The sequence below is a fragment of the Spermophilus citellus genome (assembly GCF_964194105.1).
Source record: "Spermophilus citellus genome assembly, chromosome: 15".
Lineage (NCBI taxonomy): Eukaryota > Metazoa > Chordata > Mammalia > Rodentia > Sciuridae > Spermophilus > Spermophilus citellus.
The window spans coordinates 68,911,675-68,933,520 of NC_138195.1; the positions used below are offsets into that span (position 1 = coordinate 68,911,675).

At 42.0% G+C, this 21,846-nt stretch overlaps 1 protein-coding gene across 2 annotated transcripts in view; it reads left to right on the forward strand.

Annotated features, from left to right (window-relative positions):
• Positions 1 to 1,214: 1,214 nt before the first annotated feature.
• Positions 1,215 to 21,846, forward strand: part of CNNM1 (cyclin and CBS domain divalent metal cation transport mediator 1) — a gene marked incomplete at its 5' end in the record, with an annotated part of 57,899 nt that continues 37,267 nt past the window's right edge. For both annotated transcript variants that reach the window (XM_081268210.1, XM_081268209.1), the window contains one exon: positions 1,215 to 2,793. In XM_081268210.1, the coding sequence (XP_081124336.1) occupies positions 1,215 to 2,793 (1,579 nt within the window). The remainder of the gene's footprint in view (positions 2,794 to 21,846) is intronic.

Genomic DNA, 21,846 nt, shown 5'->3' on the forward strand with positions numbered 1-21,846 from the left:
TTAGAGCTGCTTGGTTTATAATTGCCAAAAATGGAGAATAACTCAAATTTATTTTAATAAACTGTGACACATCATAAAATAGAATACTACACATCCATATTTTAAAAAGTACTGATAAGCACAACAATAGGGATGAATCTTAAATGTATTATGCTAATTTAGTAGGGGATGCCAGATCCAAAAAGACTACATATTGTATTATTCAATTTATGAAGAGGGAAACTATAGGGGAGAAGAGATGATAAACCTCCCCCCTCCCAGTTCTAGGAATCCAACTCATTGCCTCCAATATGCTATGCAAGAACTCTACCACTGAGCTATAACCTCAGTCCCATAAGTTTTTAAAAGTCTCTCAACGGAACTTCCAGAGCCTAATCCTGCTCCCTAGAGGTAAACACTATTCCATTTCTTGTGTATCCTCTACATTTTAAATCTAATATTTACATATATGCATGTGTGTATATGTATACATATAAATTTATTCATAAAGATGTTGAACACAAAAGGTAGCAAATTCCATGCATTATTCTGCACCTTGATATTTTTCTGCTGTTACTTTAGAGACTTTTTCATATCACAAATACATTGGATCCATTGCATTCTTTTTTCTTGAAGCATAGTATTCCATTACATAATGGTATCAATGTATTTCAAGTTTCTTAAGGATGGATATTCGTATCTTAAAAAGGAATTAAACTTAAATAATTTGGAAATTTTTACAATATCAAAGGTCAGCTGGAGTTGAGAACAAATCTTAAAAGTTTTCACAGATTCAAAAGTAGCTTGCTTCCAGGTTATCTTCTCACGAAAGAGACAAACTCAAGTGGCAGCAAGACAAGGGAGACAGTGGGAAAATTCCTGAGCCAATAGGAAAGTGGTGAGGCCGGCAGGGAATTACTGCCGGGTAGCAGTTCTAGGAGAGGTGTCTTACTGCTTGAGTAGAAGGCCACTCCAAGCCAAACCTTCCCCAGGCTGCAGCTCAGACATACTAAAGTGTGTCCCGCTATGCAGGGTGCGGTGATGCTTAGCCACCTCCAGCCTCCCGCGGAGATCCCCCTCCCTGGCGGATTCTGAACCCCCACAGCCTCCGGCCCACGCGCAAGGGCAGCACACGTGGTGACCTGCCTGGGGCCGGGTTCCCAGCTCCAGCTCCTCCTCCCTCCAGCTCTCGCTCGGCTTTCTGCAGTATCACGTGCAGCCGCGCCGGGTGCAGGATGGCGGCGGCGGCGGCAGCAGCAGCAGCAGCAGCGGTGGGTGTCAGGCTCCGGGACTGCTGCAGCCGGGGCGCTGTACTCCTGCTTTTCTTTTCTCTGTCTCCAAGGCCCCCGGCCGCCGCCGCTTGGCTGCTTGGCCTGCGGCCTGAGGACACTGCTGGAGGCCGCGTGTCCCTGGAGGGGGGTACCCTGCGCGCTGCCGAAGGCACCAGCTTCCTCCTGCGAGTCTATTTCCAGCCTGGTCCCACGGCCCCCGCTGCGCCGGTGCCCGCACCCACCCTTTCCCCCGGGGAGAACGGCACGGGCGATTGGGCCCCACGGCTCGTGTTTATTGAGGAGCCCCCGAGCGGGAGCGGCGTGGCGCCCAGCGCAGTCCCCACGCGTCCCCCGGGACCGCAGCGCTGCCGCGAGCAGAGCGACTGGGCGTCAGATGTGGAGGTCTTGGGGCCCCTGCGCCCCGGGGGCGTGGCGGGCTCGGCCCTGGTCCAGGTGCGGGTGCGAGAGCTGCGCAAGGGCGAGGCAGAGCAGGGCGGCGCGGGCGGTGGCGGGAAGCTCTTCTCGCTGTGCGCCTGGGACGGGCGCACTTGGCACCACCACGGCGCCGCCGGCGGCTTCCTGCTGCGCGTCCGCCCGCGGCTCTATGGCCCAGGTGGGGACCTGCTGCAGCCCGCTTGGCTGAGGGCGCTCGGGGCGCTCCTGCTGCTGGCCCTGTCCGCCCTGTTCAGCGGCCTGCGCCTGAGCCTGCTCTCGCTGGACCCGGTGGAGTTACGGGTGCTGCGGAACAGTGGCTCGGCCGCCGAGCAGGAGCAGGCGCGCCGCGTGCAGGCCGTGCGCGGCAGGGGGACCCATCTGCTCTGCACCCTGCTCCTGGGCCAAGCCGGAGCCAACGCCGCCCTGGCGGGTTGGCTGTATGCCTCGCTGCCGCCGGGCATCGGGGGGTCGGGGGAAGACTACAGCGAGGCGGGCATTCACTTCCCGTGGCTGCCCGCGCTGGTGTGCACTGGCGCCGTGTTCCTGGGGGCAGAGATCTGCCCCTACTCTGTGTGTTCGCGGCATGGGCTGGCCATCGCCTCGCACAGCGTGTGCCTAACCCGACTCCTGATGGCGGCCGCCTTCCCGGTGTGCTACCCGTTGGGCCGCCTGCTGGACTGGGCGCTGCGCCAGGAGATCAGCACCTTCTACACACGGGAGAAACTGCTGGAGACGCTGCGGGCAGCGGACCCCTACAACGACCTGGTGAAAGAGGAACTCAACATCATCCAGGGCGCCCTGGAGTTGCGCACCAAGGTGGTGGAGGAGGTGTTGACCCCTCTCGGGGACTGTTTCATGCTGCGCTCGGACGCGGTGCTGGACTTTGCCACTGTCTCCGAGATACTTCGCAGCGGCTACACTCGCATCCCGGTGTACGAGGGCGACCAGCGCCACAACATTGTGGACATTCTATTTGTCAAGGACTTGGCCTTCGTGGACCCCGACGACTGCACCCCACTTCTCACTGTCACCCGCTTCTACAACAGGCCTCTGCACTGCGTCTTCAATGATACCCGGCTGGACACGGTGCTGGAGGAGTTTAAGAAGGGTGAGCAGTGATCTTTCTCCTCCCCCTAATCCCTCTCCCCTTCAAAGGTATTGCACTTTCATAAAGATGAAGGGCTTCAGATACTCAACGCTATCCCCAAACTCAAGGAAGGCCATACCTCATGTTTCCCTGGCTGTTTGCATCTCACTTCTCCCAGCCTTCCTTGCAGCCCACTGAGCCCCATGTCTCATCCCCTCTACTAGGCTCACCAGGTGCACCATATTCTTCATTCATTCCATTCCACCAGTATTTTTTCAGTGCCTACCAAATGCCAGATATTGTGTCCCCTGGACTAGGAGGTCACTGCATATTTTCCCACTCTTAACAGGGGCACCTCTACAGGTTCCTATAGCAAACACCCTTTGCCTTAAACTCCCTTCAGCACTGGAAGCTCACCTAACTCCATTGCTGGACAGCTCCAGTTGCTGACAATGTCTTCCTTACACAGAGCAGAAATGTCTGCCTCCAAAGTCTCCTAGTTATATGGGGTAGAGTAAGCCTCAGGCACCTTCAAGTTCTTCCTCCATATTTAACTTAGCATCTACCATTAATTGGACCCAAACAATACTCGAGTTGGGATTAGATGTTGGCTAAAGCTGTTGAATTCTTGTACTTCTGGGAACTCCAGCCCCATAGTAAATCTGAACTTGAGGAAATATTCGGCAGAAAGGAGACCTTAGAAACTTGCATATCCAAATGAGAGGGGTTTCCTTCAGCACAGCCACCATCCCTCCCTCACCTCTTTACCATAAGCTTGGTGTCAAACTGTGCTATATGACATGTAGATTCCATGGCTGGGGTTTGTCTTTAGAAACTGCCATCTGAGACTGAGTACCAGTTCACTCAAGAGAGGTCAGCCTGGATACTTGAGTCAGTCCCCTTGGGATTATGTTTGTCTGCCCCCCCATCCTCCCACCCCAGTTCACCAGATTGGGCCCAGAAGAGCCCCTGGTTGTTTTTGAAAATCAAATCTACCTCGAGGATTCACATTGAGAGCATTTAAGCCTATCTCACAGACCCTGAAAACAACTCCAGCCATGGTTTAAGAACAGTCACATGGTTAGAATAAATTTAGAACTTTACAGAATAACTGTTTTGAAGGACACACTCATTTGTAATACTTACTAAAAATAAACAAACAAAAGTCAATCCCCTGACTTTAGAATCAGACTTCAAATGTAGCTTTCCTGTAGCTAGAAGATCTCTCATTTTATTGTATTTTTTATACATTTTTTCTGTCAAAAATTCAACCTTATCATCATAGGTATATTCTCTAGGACTTTTGAGTATAAAGAAAAATCGGGGGTCTTCCTCCTGCCGCAGTATTTTGAAGTTATGTTAAAAATTAAAACATATTCTAGGAAGGGGGGAAAAAGTCTAAAAGCTATTTTTAGTCTCAGATTTGGTGGGAGCCCTAGACTTTGTGTTGTTATTAGGAGAAGGGGAGGGAAATGTGAATATGGCAGCTATTTTAGCCCAGTCTGGGCTAATGCCTCCCTTTCTCCCATCTGTCTCCCTGAATCCTTGCAGTACTGGTTCCCACGGCACTCTGTGGTCCATCCATCAGTTTGTAGAACTATGCTTACATTTTGTATTTCCTGCAGAAGTAGAGTCTTGAAACTGGGCATAACAGCTATGGAAAAAAAATCTGTATTTGTTTACTAGAGCTGCCATAACAAAATGCCACAGACTGTATGACTTGAACAACAGAAATTTATTTTCTCACAGATCAGGGGTCTGGAAGTCCAAGATCAAGGTATCACTATGTTTGGTTTCTTCTGAGGCCTCTCTCCTTGGTTTGCAGACAGCTGGCCACCTTCTTACTTCTTGACATGGTCTTTCCTCTGTACACTGCATCCTTGTTGTCTTCTTGTGTGTCTAAGTTTCCTCTTCTCACTAGTTTAGATTAGGACCCAATCTAATGGCCTCATTTTAACATAACCACTGTGATATGTAAGGTAGTCGTTAAAGTACTGCCAGAAGACATTTTTTAATGCAATTATTTTGAACCCCTTCATTCCTTCTGTTAGTACTAATTGAGCATCTGTATGATTTTAGACAACAATGGAGACAAGACTGCCCTCAGTAAGTTAACAGTCTGTGGAACTTACAATGACAATAAGAATCATCTTTGTAAGCAGGAGTTATCTTATTAACCCTGCATCCCCGGCACCTGTATTTTAATAATCTGTTCATAAGGGTTAACATTGATCTGAAATGAGTGGCTGTGCAGAAGCTTCTGAATCTGGTGAAACAAGCTTGTTAGTGTCTGTTAGTACTCTATGGTTAGTGGATCAGTGTAGAGAAGCTGTCCATTAAGGTGAACACCAGGCCAAGGAAGATACTTCCACACCCTTTCAGAGCCCGGCCTTGTCGTTTCCTCAGTGTGGTCCATGAACCAGTGTTAATCTCAATGAGAACTTATTAGAAATGCAGAACTTCATGCTCCACCCCAAAGCAATTGCATGAAAGTCTGCATTTTAACAAGCCCTCAGGTGGCTCATGTGTCTATTAAAATTTGAGAAACATTCCATTCAGAGGACCTTTATTCATAGTGTTTGGTAGATCTATTTAGGATGGAAGACAAGGAATAATGAACCAAGTTGTGTCAGGCTCCAAGCTATATAATACAGTGGTCAATTTCTGTAAGAGTTTGTACCATAGATTAGGAGAGGAAAACCGAGTTGAACTGGTTTTCTTTGCCTTTAAAAATAACTTTTAAAGTAAGTCTTTAATAGCTCTTCCATTTTGCTTACTTCCTTGCATCTCAGTAACTTAACCACCTACACAAACCCCTTAGGAGCAGAAGATGAAAATGATTATATTAATAGGAACAACAGTTAACATTAATTGAAGGACCACTCTGCCAGGCACCATGCCAAGCCTTTTGCATTCTCAGAACAACTCTCCTGGGTAGGTATTATTAACTCCATTTTACAGATGAAGAAACTAAAGCTCTGATCAATAATATGACTTGTTCAGCTTTCTGTAACTAATAACTGACTGAATTGTGATTGAGCGAGGTCTGTAAAGCCCCAGTGCCTGTTCTTTTTTCCTGACTACTTCAGTCTTGTTCCTCCAATCTGGAATCCCTGCCACCCACAAGGTTCAGCTGACCTTGCCTCTGACTTGCTGACTATGGCTGATTCATCTTCAGTATTTGTGGATTAGAAATGTAGCTTTAATAATTACAACAATTGCTAGATGTGGTGGCATACACCTGTAGTCCCCATAATTTGGGAGGCTGAGACATGAGGATCACAGATTCAAGATCAGTCTTGGCAATTTAGCAAGACCCTGCCTCGGAAAATGGACCAAGGGATGTAGCTTGGTGATAAAGCACCCTTGGGTTCAATCCTCAGTACCAAATAGTTTAATAATAATTACAGTAATTGCTAATATGCACATTGAACTTTACAAAATATTTATATCTCCCTTTTCTTGTCTGATCCTTAAAATAGCAGATGACCCTAAGACCCAGAAGGTTATTTGGCCTGCCTGAGATAATCACCCAGCCTGTATATTTCAAGACCCAGATTCTAAACCAGATTACATTACTCCAAAGCTCTTTGTTCATATGGGATTTTCTCTACGTCTTATGAGTTGTAGGTCTTTAGAAATAGGGAAAAGGAAAATGGCCTTTCAAGTTGGCTGCTAGCTTCACAAAAGGGAACTATATTTCTCCCCCACAGGACTGTGAGTTCCTTGAGGGCAGAGAATGAATCTTATTTAGTTTGTGTTCTTAGGACAAGCATAGGTTCACCATGGTGAGGGAATGCATTCATAAACATATTTCTTGAATAGCTAACTTCTGTATTTCTGTTTGAGTGAGTAAACCCTAGATACAGAATAATTAGTGTTGTCTCACTGACCACAGCAAATATCACCTCTTCTTCTCCCAAGGTTTCTATCTATGTTAGTGGTGTCATTGTCCCTTCAGTTCCCTGGGCTAGAAACCTCTCCTTCACTACCCACCCTCATCCTAATGATTGTCTTCATCTGCTGAAGCTGCCATAACAAAATACCATGCACTGGGTGGCTTAAACAACAGAAATGTATTTTCTCACAATTTAAAGTCTAGAAGTCACAGATGAAGGTTCTAGACAAATCAGTTTCTGGTGAGGGCTCTTTTCCTGGCTTGCAAATGACTTCCTTCTCTCTGTATCCTCACATGGCCTTCCCTAAGGGCATATGCAGACAAGAGAGCCCTAATCTCTCTTCTTAGAAAGCCGTCCATCCTATTGGATTAGGGCCAATTTATTACCTCATTTAACCTTGATTGCTTCCTTACAGGCTCCTCTGGGGGTTAGGGCTTCTACATCTGAATTCATTGGGAACCCAAGCTTTCACTCCATAATACTCACCAAAGTCCTGTCGTTCAAATCATAGCAATTATCAGTATTGCATCCAACCTGTTTTTGGAACCTATGCATAATTTAGTCCACTATTTTCTCCACGTGGGTTATTCATTAATTTTATTCAACAAATAGTTACATGGTTCCTCCTGTGTAAGCATAGAGGGAAAGACACTAGTGTGGTTCCTGTCTGCCTGGAGGTTTCATTCTAATACAAAAAGAAGTAATTAAACAAATGGGATGGTGAGTAAGAGCCTAAGCTTTAGTTGCAGTTTACCTGGATTGATACTGGCGTTGAGCAAATTACTTAACTCTATGTGTATCTTGTTATCTGTAAAATGAAGATAGTAATAGTATTTACTCATAAGATTGTTTGTTAAGACTATTACATTAAAATGCGTATTTAGTACCTGCCATCCTCTAAGTGCTAAGTAAATGTTAGCCATGATTATTACATATAAATACAATTTTATTACTCATTTGTGCAAGTGCCTCCTAAGAAGTTATGTTTCTTCAAATCTTCATCTCCCTCAAATCCATTTTCTCCGGTACCACTAAAATAATCTCTCGTAATGACGTCCCCAGTTTAAAACCCTCGTGTAGCTTCCACCAACCACAGGATAAAGTTAAGCTGGGAATGGGGTTGGCGATGCCTTCATGACCTGCTGCTGCCTGCCCACCCCCAGCGCCCTGCTCCTCCGGAAACCCTCCATTCAGCAGCTGCACAGTGCTGTTTTCTTGTTTTTGTCCCATGACTCATGCTCTACTCTATCAGGAACATGCTTTGCCTGACTAATCCATCCTCAGCCCCTCCTTTAACACTCAGCTCAGGGAAACTTCTTTGTAGACCTCAATTTTGGCCAACCTCCTTGTTCAGTATATTTGTATCTATTACTGAACTAACAAGCTGTTCTATCAGTGTGTTTACAAGTGCCCCCGCCCCCATGTAATGAGCATCTGCAGTGCAAGGCTGTCCCATCTCTTTGTAGCTCTAGCCCCAGCACCTAATGAATATGACACTCAGTGAATTTTCAATAAATTATGAACAGCTAACTGAAGGAGTTAAACTAATAACTTGAAAGGGATCTTCAGAGCTCAAGTAAATGAATCATTCATTATCCCTAGTCCAATTGTTTTGGACTACGCAGCAGAACAAATCAAACTTTCAAACTTTAGATGTTTGAAGAAAAGTGCTGCATGTATTATTTTTCTGCCTCTTTAGGTACATTCATATATTGCAACAGTTCTTTTTGTGTGTGTGTTCAAAGCATTGTGCTAAAGTTGGGCATATGATACCCCCAAAAAACTGCTCCCCTAAAGCAGGACTCATTTTTCTCCATGATTTCCAATGATATGGCAATTCAAAATCTTAATGTTTGAGCCTGTGGGTAAGACAGACCTGTACCTACACAAAAACAAAAGAAATGTAAAATGCAGTGGGAATGTGGAGGACAAAGTAACTATATTTAAGTGACATATTTTGCTTTTATAAAATTTTTATTGCAGTTTATAAGTTTCTATTCTTCATATAGAAAAATTTTAAATATAGAACAGTAGATAAAAGAAGTAATAATCATACCACTATCATGAAATAATAACTCTTAATATTTGTTGTATTAAACATATATTACATAGAACAACCACCTTAATCAAATTCTTAAAAAGAAAGTAAAAGGAAAACTCATGATCCTACCATCCTCTGCAAATCAAATGTCCCATTCTAACCCCTGGAGTAATCATCCTGTACGTTAGGATTATTTTCACTACAGTTTCCTCAGGGTTGAGCTCTATAATTGGAGAAGCCTAATTATAAAATGGAACCTTTGGGGACTTATTATACTTCTAAAATTTACTTTTCTGATAGATTATTTTTAGGAGAAAACCAGCCCTGTATAGACAACAGGGGAAAGGAATAGTCTGTTTTCTGAAGCCCAAGGAACTACAGAACTGGTAGGTAACTCAGATAACCTAGCTCTGCTGAGTTAGTAATATCATCCTCCTAAACTGAAGACAACTCAACCCACATGTGCGTGGTTGTTCTTTCCTGTAGACTAGCTGGCTGTAAAATGCCAATTGCAGTTTTCATATTCAGTCTTTGCTCATTTATTGATTCATTCAGATATTTTTAAACTCCACTTTGGACTAGGCACTAACCTGGGCCTGGGAATACAGTAGTCAGCCCGACAGACATTGGCCAGCCATTTTGGAGCTAAAAGGTACTCTCTTCCATGTTAGATCTTCCTGCAAGGGATCTGTTACCTAAAGTATATCAAACCAGCCAATAAGTGCTCCCGGCCCAGATGCACACTGTAACCTTTCCACCAAAGAATAATCTGGTTGAAAAAATCAGTGTTTTATTGTATACTCCAAATTCTGATCTGAACTATTTATCTTCTTTGTCATCCATAAAAGAAAATAAAAAGTTGTTTTTACTCAAAGTTACATTTCACTGGTAAAATTAGATGTAATATGCCTTAAGGTGTGTGAAACATTGCTAAGTAATTAGTCATATTTAGAATGAGATGTTTACCTTCTACACAGTAGGACAAACTGTAGGCAAAGCATAGTCTCTCATATACAGGGAGAAAACAAAAGGAAACAAAAGATGAAAATAATTATACAAGATGGTAAAATTGTAAGTTTACTTCTCTTTAAATTTTTTTCATTATGATTGTTATAATGTTGTTATGTAATATCTTTTTATTTCCCCTCTCTAGTCTGGCAAAAGAAATGCTAGATAACAATAGAATCTGAGCTAGAAGGGGCACAAAAACCTCAGGGGGAAAAATCTGTAACTCAGGCTTTCTTATTTTTAGATTTAGCCTTCTTTTCAGGCGTACCAGCCTTCATTGCCAGACTTTCTTTTTATCTAATCTAAATCCTGCAATCTGCAGTTAAATTCTATTTTCTCTTTTTAGCATCTTTCCTGGGTTCCTTTTAGCTGAAGAGTACTGTCGCTCACCTTGTTTCCATGTTTTAACCCCCCATGTGCATTTAGCTGTGTTTCTACCTTCCTTAAAGCATTTGGGTTTTTCTGGGGGAGGGTCTGTGAGTGTCCCTGCTTTCCTAAGCTGGTTTATCTCCAGGTTGGTGTTTGGGGACATCTGAACCTCCAATAAACAACTCTCAATGCTCTTTATTTTCTGTTGCATGTTCCTTTCCAATTTGAGAATCTTTTTCATTCTTCCTGTCCTCATTCATCCTCCCTTTCTTTCCTTCCTTTCTTTTTTCCTTCTTTCTGTGTATTGACAGGGCCATATTCTATGTCAGGCCTGTGCTTGGCACTGGGGATACAGTGTGGACCAGACAGACATCCTTCCTGCCTTCCTGGGGCTTGCAGTCTAAGAGGGAGAGGGTCACTAACCAACAAACTGCGATACGTAGTTTGAAGAAAGTATATGGAGCTCTGAGAACATAATGGGGGTACTGAGCTGGTCTTGTGGGTGAGGGTTGATTCTCCCTCCCCAAGTCTGAATTTGAAAGGGTGGTGAGAAGGAGTTTGTCAGATCAAGAGCTCTCCAGAAGAGAGCAGACATGCTCTGAGGAAGGAAGGCCAGTGTGGGTGCATGTTGGATTCCTGGGCTGTAGTATATCCATTAGGAATAGTGCTTCTCCACCAACCAAACTTCCCTCTCCCCTCTGTGACCGTCTGGGCAGTTCAGTTCTGTAACATTACTGCACACCTGGTCTCTAGCAGACAGACAGGGATGTAAATGTGGGAACATGAAGAGAGGAGAGGCCCTGGTGAAAAAGCTGATCCAAGGCAACCTGGGGTACACACAAGGACAGCCAGAAAGGGAAAATCATTCCCTGTTTGACCTAGGATAACTTCTCTGAGGAAGTAGAATTTCAGTTTGGCCTTTTAAGGAGAGGGACCATGATCAGCAATTATGAAGGGAAAGAGCGTTCCAGCTGAGGCAGGAGTCTGAGCTGGAAAAATAAAGGCAGAGTGGAGCTGACACTATATTTGAATGCTGGTAAAGCAATTATCATAATGTTGCTTTTCTTCCAGCAAAATGTGGAACCAAGCAGAATGAAGTACTTGTCGAACATAATTTTTATTCCCTTCAAGTGCCAAAGCAGTATATTTTAACCATTTTTGGTAGTGCTATTTCTAAAATGTTTTATACCCATTCCTGCTTTCCTTAATAAAGGACCCTAAATATAACTTCATCTTTTCTTAATGACACAGGATCATTCATGGTCATGAGAATGTAGTTATTTTATGCTGTATTGTAAAGCAGTTCTCTGTCGACTTTTTAACCTTTTCTGTCCTCTATCAGCTGTTCTGTCTGCATTTGCCTCGGGCAAATCCTTGCCTCACCATACTCTTTAGTGGCCATTTTGTCCATCTCACTTATGAGTTCTATTTTACTGAGAAACCAAGTAAGCATACACGTTGAGAATTATGTACCTGGTATACAGTAAGCTTCAATAAGTGGTGATTGAATGAATGATTACTTAGGCTTTGATTGGGAGCATAAGGCATGAAGTTGAGGGAGGTACCTGGGACAGTTCCTTCTGGGACCAGATTCAAAGCGGTGCAGAGTCAGACCTCCAGATAATGGGTCGTTAGTCTGCTATTTTTGCAGTGTTGCTTAGCAAGCCAAATTGCCAACTGGCTTAGATTCTAGTGACTAACAACTATATTTTCATGCCCTAGTGATGTTGGTTACCATGGTTCTCTGGCTGACACAGTTGGCTTTTTTATAATTGCTTTTTAGTAGCTCAAGAATTCTTTTTTTTCTTTTTTTTTTTTTGGTGATAAAGGTGTAAATTACTCCATTTGCAAAAAAAGTAAAGTGAGACAGTGATGACAAAGTGCAGTTGTTTTTTAATTTTATTTTTAACCAGAGAAAGAGACAGTTTTGTTTTTCCAAGTTAGGGTGGGTTGGTAGGATAATATTTTTGTGTTTCTCCTCCTGATTTGGTAGAAACTGGTCATATAGATTTAAAACACACACACACACACACACACACACACACACACACACACCTAGAACTTGTTAGGTTAGCTTTATCTCATCTTATTCCAGAGGAGTTCTTCCATAAACACCGAGGCACTGTTAAAATTCTGATATATGATATATCACACACACACACACACACACACACACACACACACAAACCCACCCTATAAAGCCAAACTGTTTTTTATAGCCTGGGACTATTTAGACTTATAAAAGTGTAGAACTTTAGAACCAGAAAAGGAACTTTGGAAAGCATCTGGTCCCAATCTTTACTTCTAAGGAGGAGGAAACTGAGGCCCTGAAAAGACCAATAATCAAAACAGCAACAATTACCCCTCATAGTTACAAAGCCCTCACATTTTCAAAGATCTTTTCAAAAGAGTAACTCATTTTGTACTCAGTGTGACTGCAAGAGCAGCATTTTCCACCCCCACTTTGTATGTGAGGCACCTGGGATCCAGACTCCAGTGTCCTGCTGGACATTCATCTGTCCAGGAGATAGAACCAGCACCCTCATCTGTGACTCGCTGCTCCGGTCCATGGAGACACAGGCACAGATGGAGAGTCCTGGAGGCCTGGGTTCTGGCCCCAGTCTCTCTCTTTCCTAGCTGTGTGATTAAGGCAGGTCCCTCTGCCACGGAGGCTGATTTTATTTCTTCTTGAAAGGAGAATCATGATACTCCATTGAAAGTTCACTGTGAAGGGAAAGAGAATTCTGGTACAGCACTCCACCATTTGCCTTGTACTTCCCTGATCTAGTTAACTGAATTATAACTAGTTAGTCATGAGTATAATGAATCCTTTTTCTGATCTAACCCATGTAAAACTCACAATATATAAGAAGAAAATAAAATTGAGAGCTTGACTCTGGATAAGGCCCAGGAGACCACAATTGCATTTTGGCAGGTTCCTTATATATCTTTTATCCTGTCATCAGTTAGAATTAGATTTCCTCCCCCATCTCTCTATCCTTCCTCAGATAGCTTTTAAGCTTAAAAAAATGACAATATAAATAAATATCATATCCTTACAAATAAAACCCTTCAAAACTCTAAGCAGTCCACTAAAATAAAACATCAGTCTAAACATGGGAAAAGTTGGACCTGAAAGCATTGGAAAGTGAGACTCTGACTCCTTTTGCCCTGCCCATTCAAAGCTCTTTTCATCACTATAAACTCACTTATGAGTGCTGGGCATTAGTCTGTATGTTTTCCGGTACACTCTGGGCATTTACAGAATATGTGCCCACTGCTCTTAATAAATCAGATGAGCATACCTGAGATTTGGCTTGAAATGTGGAATCCCTATTATGTTAGAACACACACAGGCTGGGGCTGGGGTTGTGGCTCAGTGGTAGAGCGCTCACTTAGCATGTGTGAGGCCCTGGGTTCAATCCTTGGCACCACATAAAAATGAAATAAAGATATTGTGTCCACCTACAACTAAAAACTAAATATTTTTTAAAAATGAAAAAAGAATGACATAAAGGAAGAAATATTTATTTTGGTTCATGCTTTCAGGGATTTCAGACCATCGTCAGGTGGCTCCACTGCTGTGACCTGTGATAAGCCGAGCATCCTGGCAGAGAGGGAAAAGAGCTGCTCACTGCATGGTGGCCAGGAAGCAGGGAAAGGGAGAAAGGGGCTGAGGACAAGATGTACCCTTCTAGGGCATACCTTCAGTGACCTACTTTCTGCAACTAGATATCATCTCCTAAAGTTTCTACCACTTCTCAATAATATCATCACATTATTAATCTATCCCTGGGTTAATCCATTGATGACATCAGAGTCCTTGAGCTCCAGTTACTTTCCAAGAATTTCACCTCTGAACATTGCTGCCTTGGGAACCAAGTCTTCAACACATGAGCCCTTGGAGGACATTCCAGATCTAAATCATAGTACCTACCCTTCATACAGTATTCCTGAACTCCATTAGCTATAGTTCCATTCTTCTGGTTATTCAGGTCAAAACTTCTCTTTTCTGTTTCACCCCCTATCCGGCCCTTCATGTAGGCTCTGCTTTTAAACATGACTAGAGAATCTGACATCTCTCCACTGCCCCTGCAGCCATCTCAGTCCAAGTCACCAGTTACCTCACTTTTGGATTATTACCAGAGCTATATCTATCAGGTCTCTCTGCTTCCTCCTCTGCCTACATTGTGTTTATTTTTAACACAAAAGCTAAAGCGTTTCTTTTAAAACATAAGTCAGACCATGTCACTTTTTTTTGCAAAGAAAAATAAAAACACAAAGTCCACAGTGGATTTTTCTGACACAATAAAAACCAACACCTTTACAAAGGCCTCTCAGGCTCAGTTACACCTACACCTGCCCATCCTTCTTGACCTTGATACCCAACACTGTCCTTTCCTACTCCTTGCCCTTCCATAAACACATCAGTTACACTCTGAACTCAGGGCCTTTGCATCTTGTACTACAAAGATATCAGCAACTTTAGATCATTATTCAAACATCACCTTTTCTATGAGTTTGTCCCTGGTCTCCCAAACACCCAAGATGATCTCTCTCTCTCTCTCTCTCTCTCTCTCTCTCTCTCTCTCTCTCTCTCATTGTTCTTCCCTGCTTTGCATTCCCCTTAGCACTGGGCTATTTATCCTACATGCTTATCTGGTTTATCATCTGTCATCTCCACTTGCAAGAGTATTAGTTGCAGGAGAAAAATTATATTACCTACTGTGTTCATGGGTGCATTTTTAGTACTTAGAGGAGTATTGGGCATGTATTAAGCATCTCACAAATGCTTACTAAGAGAGTTAGAGAAGAAGAATTGGGGAAATGTAGGGATTTTTGCAAAATAGAAGCAAAAGAAAAGAAGATACAAGATGATCCTGTGTTCTGACTGGGCGCAAGTAGAAGGTTGGTGGTGTCATTTACTGTAGTGAAGAGGAAGAAGAGTAGAGACAGTGAGTCTCGAATATGAGGTCCTAATTGGTAAGTGATTTTGACAAGATAAGGGGACAGCTCAGGCAAATGTCTAAAATAGGATGAGAGTTCAAAATAGACACTGATGTTGAGTTAGAAATCTAGTTCTTAGGGGAAGGGTGATGGTGACATTCAAAATGATGGGCTCTGCTGAGAGCTTTAATCAAAAGAAAGAGAAGAGCAGGGAATCAAGAGCTGGAGCAGAGGTTTTTACTGCAACAGCTCATTGAAATCACCTAAAGTTTTGAACACCTCATACCAATGCCCCCACCAAGTATAGATCAATAAGATCAGATGATGGTTATTAATAGGTTTGAAAGATTCCCAGGTGATTCTCAATGCAACAGCATTGAGAGTCACTAAGGTAGGGTCTTTAATATATATTTATCTGTGAGGATAAAATAAAGGAATCCACAATGGAAATATAAAAGTAGCTATCATAAGGATAGGAAGAAAATTAAGAAGGTAGTCTAAGCCAGTTCATCTCAACCTCAAATTTGTATAAGAATCACTTGGAGATCTTTATGAAATGCAGATTCTGGTCCAGGGAGTTAGGTTGGGACCTGAACTGATGCATCTCTTACAGCTCCCAGTAATGAGAATGCTTGTGGTCCAACCATGCTTTGAGTAGCAAGTGTCAAGAGCAGTGCTTCTCAAACTTTAATGTGCATAAGACTCACCTAGAGAACTCAGTATTTCAGCCTGTCTGTGACCTCCTCACCCGCAAGATCCTGATTCAGTAGGTCAGAAATGGGGTCCCAGAACAAGTGCCCAGTTGATGTTCATGCTGCTACTCCAAGGAACACGCTTGAAATGATAGCAAGTCACAAAATCCAAGGTAAGGAAAAAAAAGGTACTTGTACTATCTACCAAACGAATCAAAGATGCTGCAGAGACACCAGGAAGAGCATAGCAAAACCACTACACTTTATAAGGTGAAGGTCATAAGTGAGGCAGATACCATCAAATGATTTCTGCTTTCCTTAGTTTTCTATTTCTAGGCAATATGCCCTCCTTGCTTCTATATTTTACCTTGGAAATAATTACCTTGCCAAAGTGCTGTAGCTATTTTTGAAAGAAAGGAATCAAATCAATTATTTGATTTTTTTCCCAAGGAATAAGAAATATGCTAACAGGGTCCTTGAGAGCTCTCTGTGAGATATACCTAACCCATCTAGAGCACATGAGGCTATATTTATTAAAGAGCCTTGAAGGATATTTCAGTTTGTTCAAATACAATTTTAAATACAGTGTGATGTTGCTATCACTGCCTGATTTTCTGTATCTTTAAAACAGGCTTTCCAACCTCAGCAGTATTAACATCTGGGCCTGCACAAGTTCTTGTTGGGATAGGGGGAGGCTATAATTTTAGGATGTTTAAGCTCAACCCTGGTTTCTACCAACTAAACACTAGCCCCAAGTTGTGACAACCAAAATTGTCTACAGACATTGCCAAATGTTTCCTGGAGGGTAAAATCATGCCCAGTTGAGAACTACTCTTTAAAAGCAATAATAAAATGTAGTCACCCTTGGGCTAGGGTTGTAGCTCAATGGTAGAGTGCTTCCCTAGCATGTGTGAGGCACTGGCTTCAATTCTCAGCACTGCATTTACATAAATAAAAAATAAAGGTCCATCAACAATTTTTAAAAAATATTTTTAAGAATGTAGTCACCCTTCTAAGAAATCTAACTTTGTATAGGTTGATGCTAGATGGAGCTGTGACAGAACTTTACATAGACAGTTACCAGTAACCAGTAATAAGATTCTTGTGGCAACAGGAAAAAAAAAAAAAACTAGTTTACCTTTTAGTAGTGGGAAATTGCGAAATGTAGCCAACCTCAGACACTCCAAGAGCCTAATAGTGCAGTACTGCAGTGCAGTACCTCAAGCCTATCTCAAAGGTGCTTGGTATAAAAGTCACAAGAGACCCCTTCCAAAGCCCAGCATTAAAAGTTATCGACTACTTTCTGCCCATGTCTACAAAAATACCATAACCACCCATATCATTTGGGAGAAAGCATTTAATCACTTTGCTGTGACAGCTATCCTTTTTTCTAGAAGTTTCTTTTCTGTCTTTTTGTGAATATTTAACATCCTGTGAGCCTTAACCAGTGCACCTGACGGTCTAGGATTTACTAGACATCTCAGTACTTATTTCCCTTTCTCATAGATCATAAGACAAATAACTAGAATGACACGAAGGTTATTCATAAGCCAGTGGTTTTTAAACTTTAGCCTGCATCAAAACTACCTGTAAAGCTTATTAAACCACAAATCACTGGGCTGCACCCCCAGAGACTCTGATTCACTAGGCCTCGGATGGGGCCTGGGAATTTTCAGTTCTAGCTAGTTCTTCAGTGATGCTATTGCTGCTGGTCCAAGGACCACACTTTGAGAACCATTTCCATAAACCAAAATAATAATAATTCTCAACTTTGACTGTATATCAGAATCACTTGGGGGAAATTTTTAAAGCACTCACACCATGACCCCATCCCAAACCAATGAAATAGGAATTTCTGAGTGTGGGATTCAGTCAGTAAAATGTATGTAAAGCTACACACATGATCCTAATGTACAGCCAGCATTGAGAACCACTGAGCTACATGAAATACATTCCAAAGCATTTGGAGTGCAGAGTCTTACCAGATGGTGCTATTTAATAGAGGAAAGATGGATCAACGTAAGTATCGCTTAATCCTTGAGAGGTATGACTCAGACCCCTGGTGATTCCTTGAGGATTACTTCTCCAGTTCCAACTGAAACCATCCTAACTCTATATTCTAAGCAAGGTTCAAACCATAGGTGCATATTCTCCACTTTGTGTCTCATTAGGATGTGGGCAGCATTGAATTATAAATTAGAGAGCAGGAAGAAGTAGTCAAGGCTTGAGGGAAGCAAACTCTCAAGGAGGGTTAAGGAGTCCATAGCTGCTAGAAATCAGGAAAAGGCAGCTGTCAGCAAGCCAAGCCATCAGGACACGGCTGGGCTTCTGTGGAGGCTGGATAGTAGGAGCATGTCAGGGATTCAGACTAGATGTCAGAGAGTCTGTAGTTGCTAGTTTAGAACTGGGACACTGGTGATCCCAGAGGAAATGGTGCTTTTTACAACTCAGAGACAGATGTAGCCTTCATTTTTAGGAAGTGCCTTGCCATAAAATCCACTGTTTACCTTTCAACTCAGCCCAAAGTTTCCCATCTATTGGTGTTTGGTGCCACAGTAGTATGCTCAAGGGACATATAAAAATGTCCATGAAAAATGCATTCAAGAAGTTTCTATCCAAATAATTACCTCTTGCCTCTGCTCTATCTTAGTGAGATCATAATGTCCATGGACTTAGCAGTCTTGACTATTTTAGAACTGGAAAGGTTAATTCTACCAGGGTCCCATTGCTCTGGACTTGGCTGATGGTATGCAGAGCAAACCACTTCTCTTAGGTTACTGCTCCATATGTGCAACTCAGGTTGGCTCTGCTGTTCTGCACATGTCATCTTTCTCCCAGAGATGGGCCAAAAGGAACATCCCCTCTCAAGGAAAATGGCCCCCACATGAGAGAGGACCATTTAAGTTGAAAAAGAAGTTGTTTAAGAATATGCATAAGACGCATGTGTCTCAGTAGATTCTAGAGCAAGCTGAGAGCCTGGGAATCATTTCTAATTCACACGATGAGGGATGCAGGAAGTTCTCAAGAACATCCTCTCACAAATTCTATGACTCTTCCTCTGTACTCTGTATAAAGCCTCCTGGAAAATTGTGAAGTTCTATATTAATGGTAATGATATTCATCAATATTGGCCTAAAATGTTCACTTGTCTAGAAAGTTGGAGGAAAACAAATTAATGAAATAATATGGAGGCATTTGAAAATTTATGATAGTCCACAAAGGGATGGCTCAACAGGAAAGACCACAGTTCCCATTCGCAGAATCTCATAGGAAGGCAGAAGAGGGAAATAGCTGAAACTTAAGCCACTCACTCAAGTATGCCATTAGGAACTAAGCACCACACTCATCCATGGGAGGGGAAAGAATGCGGGTTAGAAACCAGCATTAACAGGTGGCTTTAATGCAGGCTAAAGTTTGAAAATCAGAAAAAGAAACACTGGGGAAATTAGAGCCCCTACTGCTCCAAATTTGCCCCAGATTGTGAATCTTAAATGCTGCATTCCTGAGAACTGATGAGACCTCTAATAAAAGATAGGAAACTCCTATGCTCAGCCTTACAGCTGTTTGTCCTCAAATTCCCCCCTCCCCTCTGTGGCCAAGCCCTCTTCCCTGTCCATCACTTCCCCTCCACAGAAAAGCAAAACATGTGCCACCTCCCCCATTTCTGGTCTCCCAATGGCCTAATCTGTGTCCCCTTTTGGTCCCCACATACTAGAACACAAAACAATGATGTATGCTCTCAACAATATTTTATACTATACTATTATCCCTAATCAAACCAGATCTGCTCTTTCATTTCAACCTGTTCTCCTTATGAAGCAGTCCCATAGCTCCCTACAGACTCTGAAGGGAACTGTAAAGGCTAATTGTAAATTATGAAATGTTTCTAAGTAGATTACATAGTCATGTTGTCTTGAATATCATATAAATAGGTCCTAAAACTCACACCATAAAATTCAACCTTTTAAAATGCATAATTTATGTTTTTAATCTATTCTTTTCTAATTGATTTTTTTAAATGACAGCAGAATGCTTTACAATTTTTATTACACATATCCAGCACAATTTTTCATATCTCTGATTGTATATTAAGTATGTTTGCACTAATTCATGTCTTCATACATGTACTTTGGATAATAATGTCTATCACATTCTACCATCCTTGCTATCCCCCTGCCTCCTCCCCTTCCCTTCCACCCCTCTGCCCTGTCTAGGGTTCGTCTATTCCTCTCATGCTCCCCCTCCCTACCCCACTAAGAATCAGACTCCTTATATCAGAGAAAACATTCAGCATTTGTTTTCTTGGGATTGGCTAACTTCACTTAGCGTTATCTTCTCCAACTCCTTCCATTTACCTGCAAATGCCATGATTTTATTCTCTTTTATTGCTGAGTAAAATTCCATTGTGTATATATGCCACATTTTTTTATCCATTCATCTACTGAAGGGCCTCTAGGTTGGCTCCACAGTTTAGCTATTGTGAATTGTTCTGCTATAAACATTAATGTGACTGTGTCCCTGTAGTATGCTGATTTTAAGTCCTTTGGGTATAGACCCAGGAGAGAGAGAGGATAGTTGGGTCAAATGGTGGTTCCATTCCCAGATTTCCAAGGAATCTCCATACTGCTTTCCATATTGGCTGCATCAATTTGCAGTCCCACCAGCAATGTATGAATGTGCCTTTTTCCCCACATCCTATCCAACACTTATTGTTGTCTTCATAATAGCTGACATTCTGACTGGAGTGAAATGATATCTTAGAGTAGTTTTGATTTGCATTTAGTTGTGCAACCATCACTACTAGCTAATTCCAGACATTTCTTCACCTCCCAGAAAACTCTGAAATCATCAGCATCACTCCCTATTCCCTTCTTTCCCCAATTCCTGACAGCCACTAATCTACCTTCTTCCTTTGTAGATTTGCCTATTTTGGAAATTGCACATAAATTGAATCATATAACATGTGGCCTTTTGTGTCTGGCTTCCTTCACTTAGCATAATGTTTTCAAGGTTCACTTATGTTAAAATCTTACCTTATTCCTTTTTATGACCAGATAAAAGTCCATTGTGTTCTATTGTATGGCTACACCACATTTCATTTATTTGGGAGCATTTGAGTTGCTTCCACTTTTTAAAATAAGAATAATGCTGCTCTAAAATATTTGTTTGATCCTGTCTTTCTTGCTGCATGCCCTACTACATGTGTTTGTGTGAACATATGTTTCCATTCCTGTAGGAGTGGAATGGCTGAATCATATGGTACTTTTGAGTCTGACATTTTGAAAAACTACCATAATATCACCAGCAATGACTGAGACTTTCAGTTTTTTCACATGTTCCCCAACATTTGTCATTGGGTGTCTTTTTTATTATAGCCGTCTTCATGGTATGAAGTGGTGTCTCATTCACATTTCAAATTGAATTTCCCTAATGATGATAATGTTAAGCATCTTCTCTAATTACATATCTTTCTTAAAGAAACATCATTTCAAATTATTTGTCAACTTTTTAATTGAGTTATTTTCTCCTGAGTTGTAGTATCTTTGTATAATCTGGATATAAGTTCTTTATCTATAAATATTTTCTTCTGTTCTATTGAGTTTTTCCTTCTTTTCACTTCCTTGCTGGCATCCTTTGGGATATAGACAAAAATTTTGGTGAAATCATATTTGTCTGTTTTATTTTTCCTTTCTTTGATTGTTCTTTTGATGTCCTATCTAAGAAACCCATGTTTACTCTACGGTCACAAAGCTTACTCCTGTGTTTTCTTCTAGAGTTCTATAATTTTCACTTTTACGTGTCTGATCCATTTTGACATGATTTTTGTGTATGATTCCAGGTTCTATTCAACTTCATTCTTTTGCATGTGGCTATTCAGTTACCAGCTATTAATTATTGAGTTCCTGGTGTTAAGCATTCCTTCATTTGCATGGACCAGTTGTATATTTTCCTGAAGAAATATCATTTTGAATACTTGGTCACATATATTTTGTGAGAGTCAGGACAAGGTCTTGCTATGTTTCCCAGGCTGGTCTCAATCTCCTGAGCTCAAGTGATCCTTCCACCTTAGCCTCCCAAGTAACTGGGACTACAGGTACCTGTCATCATGCCTGGCCCT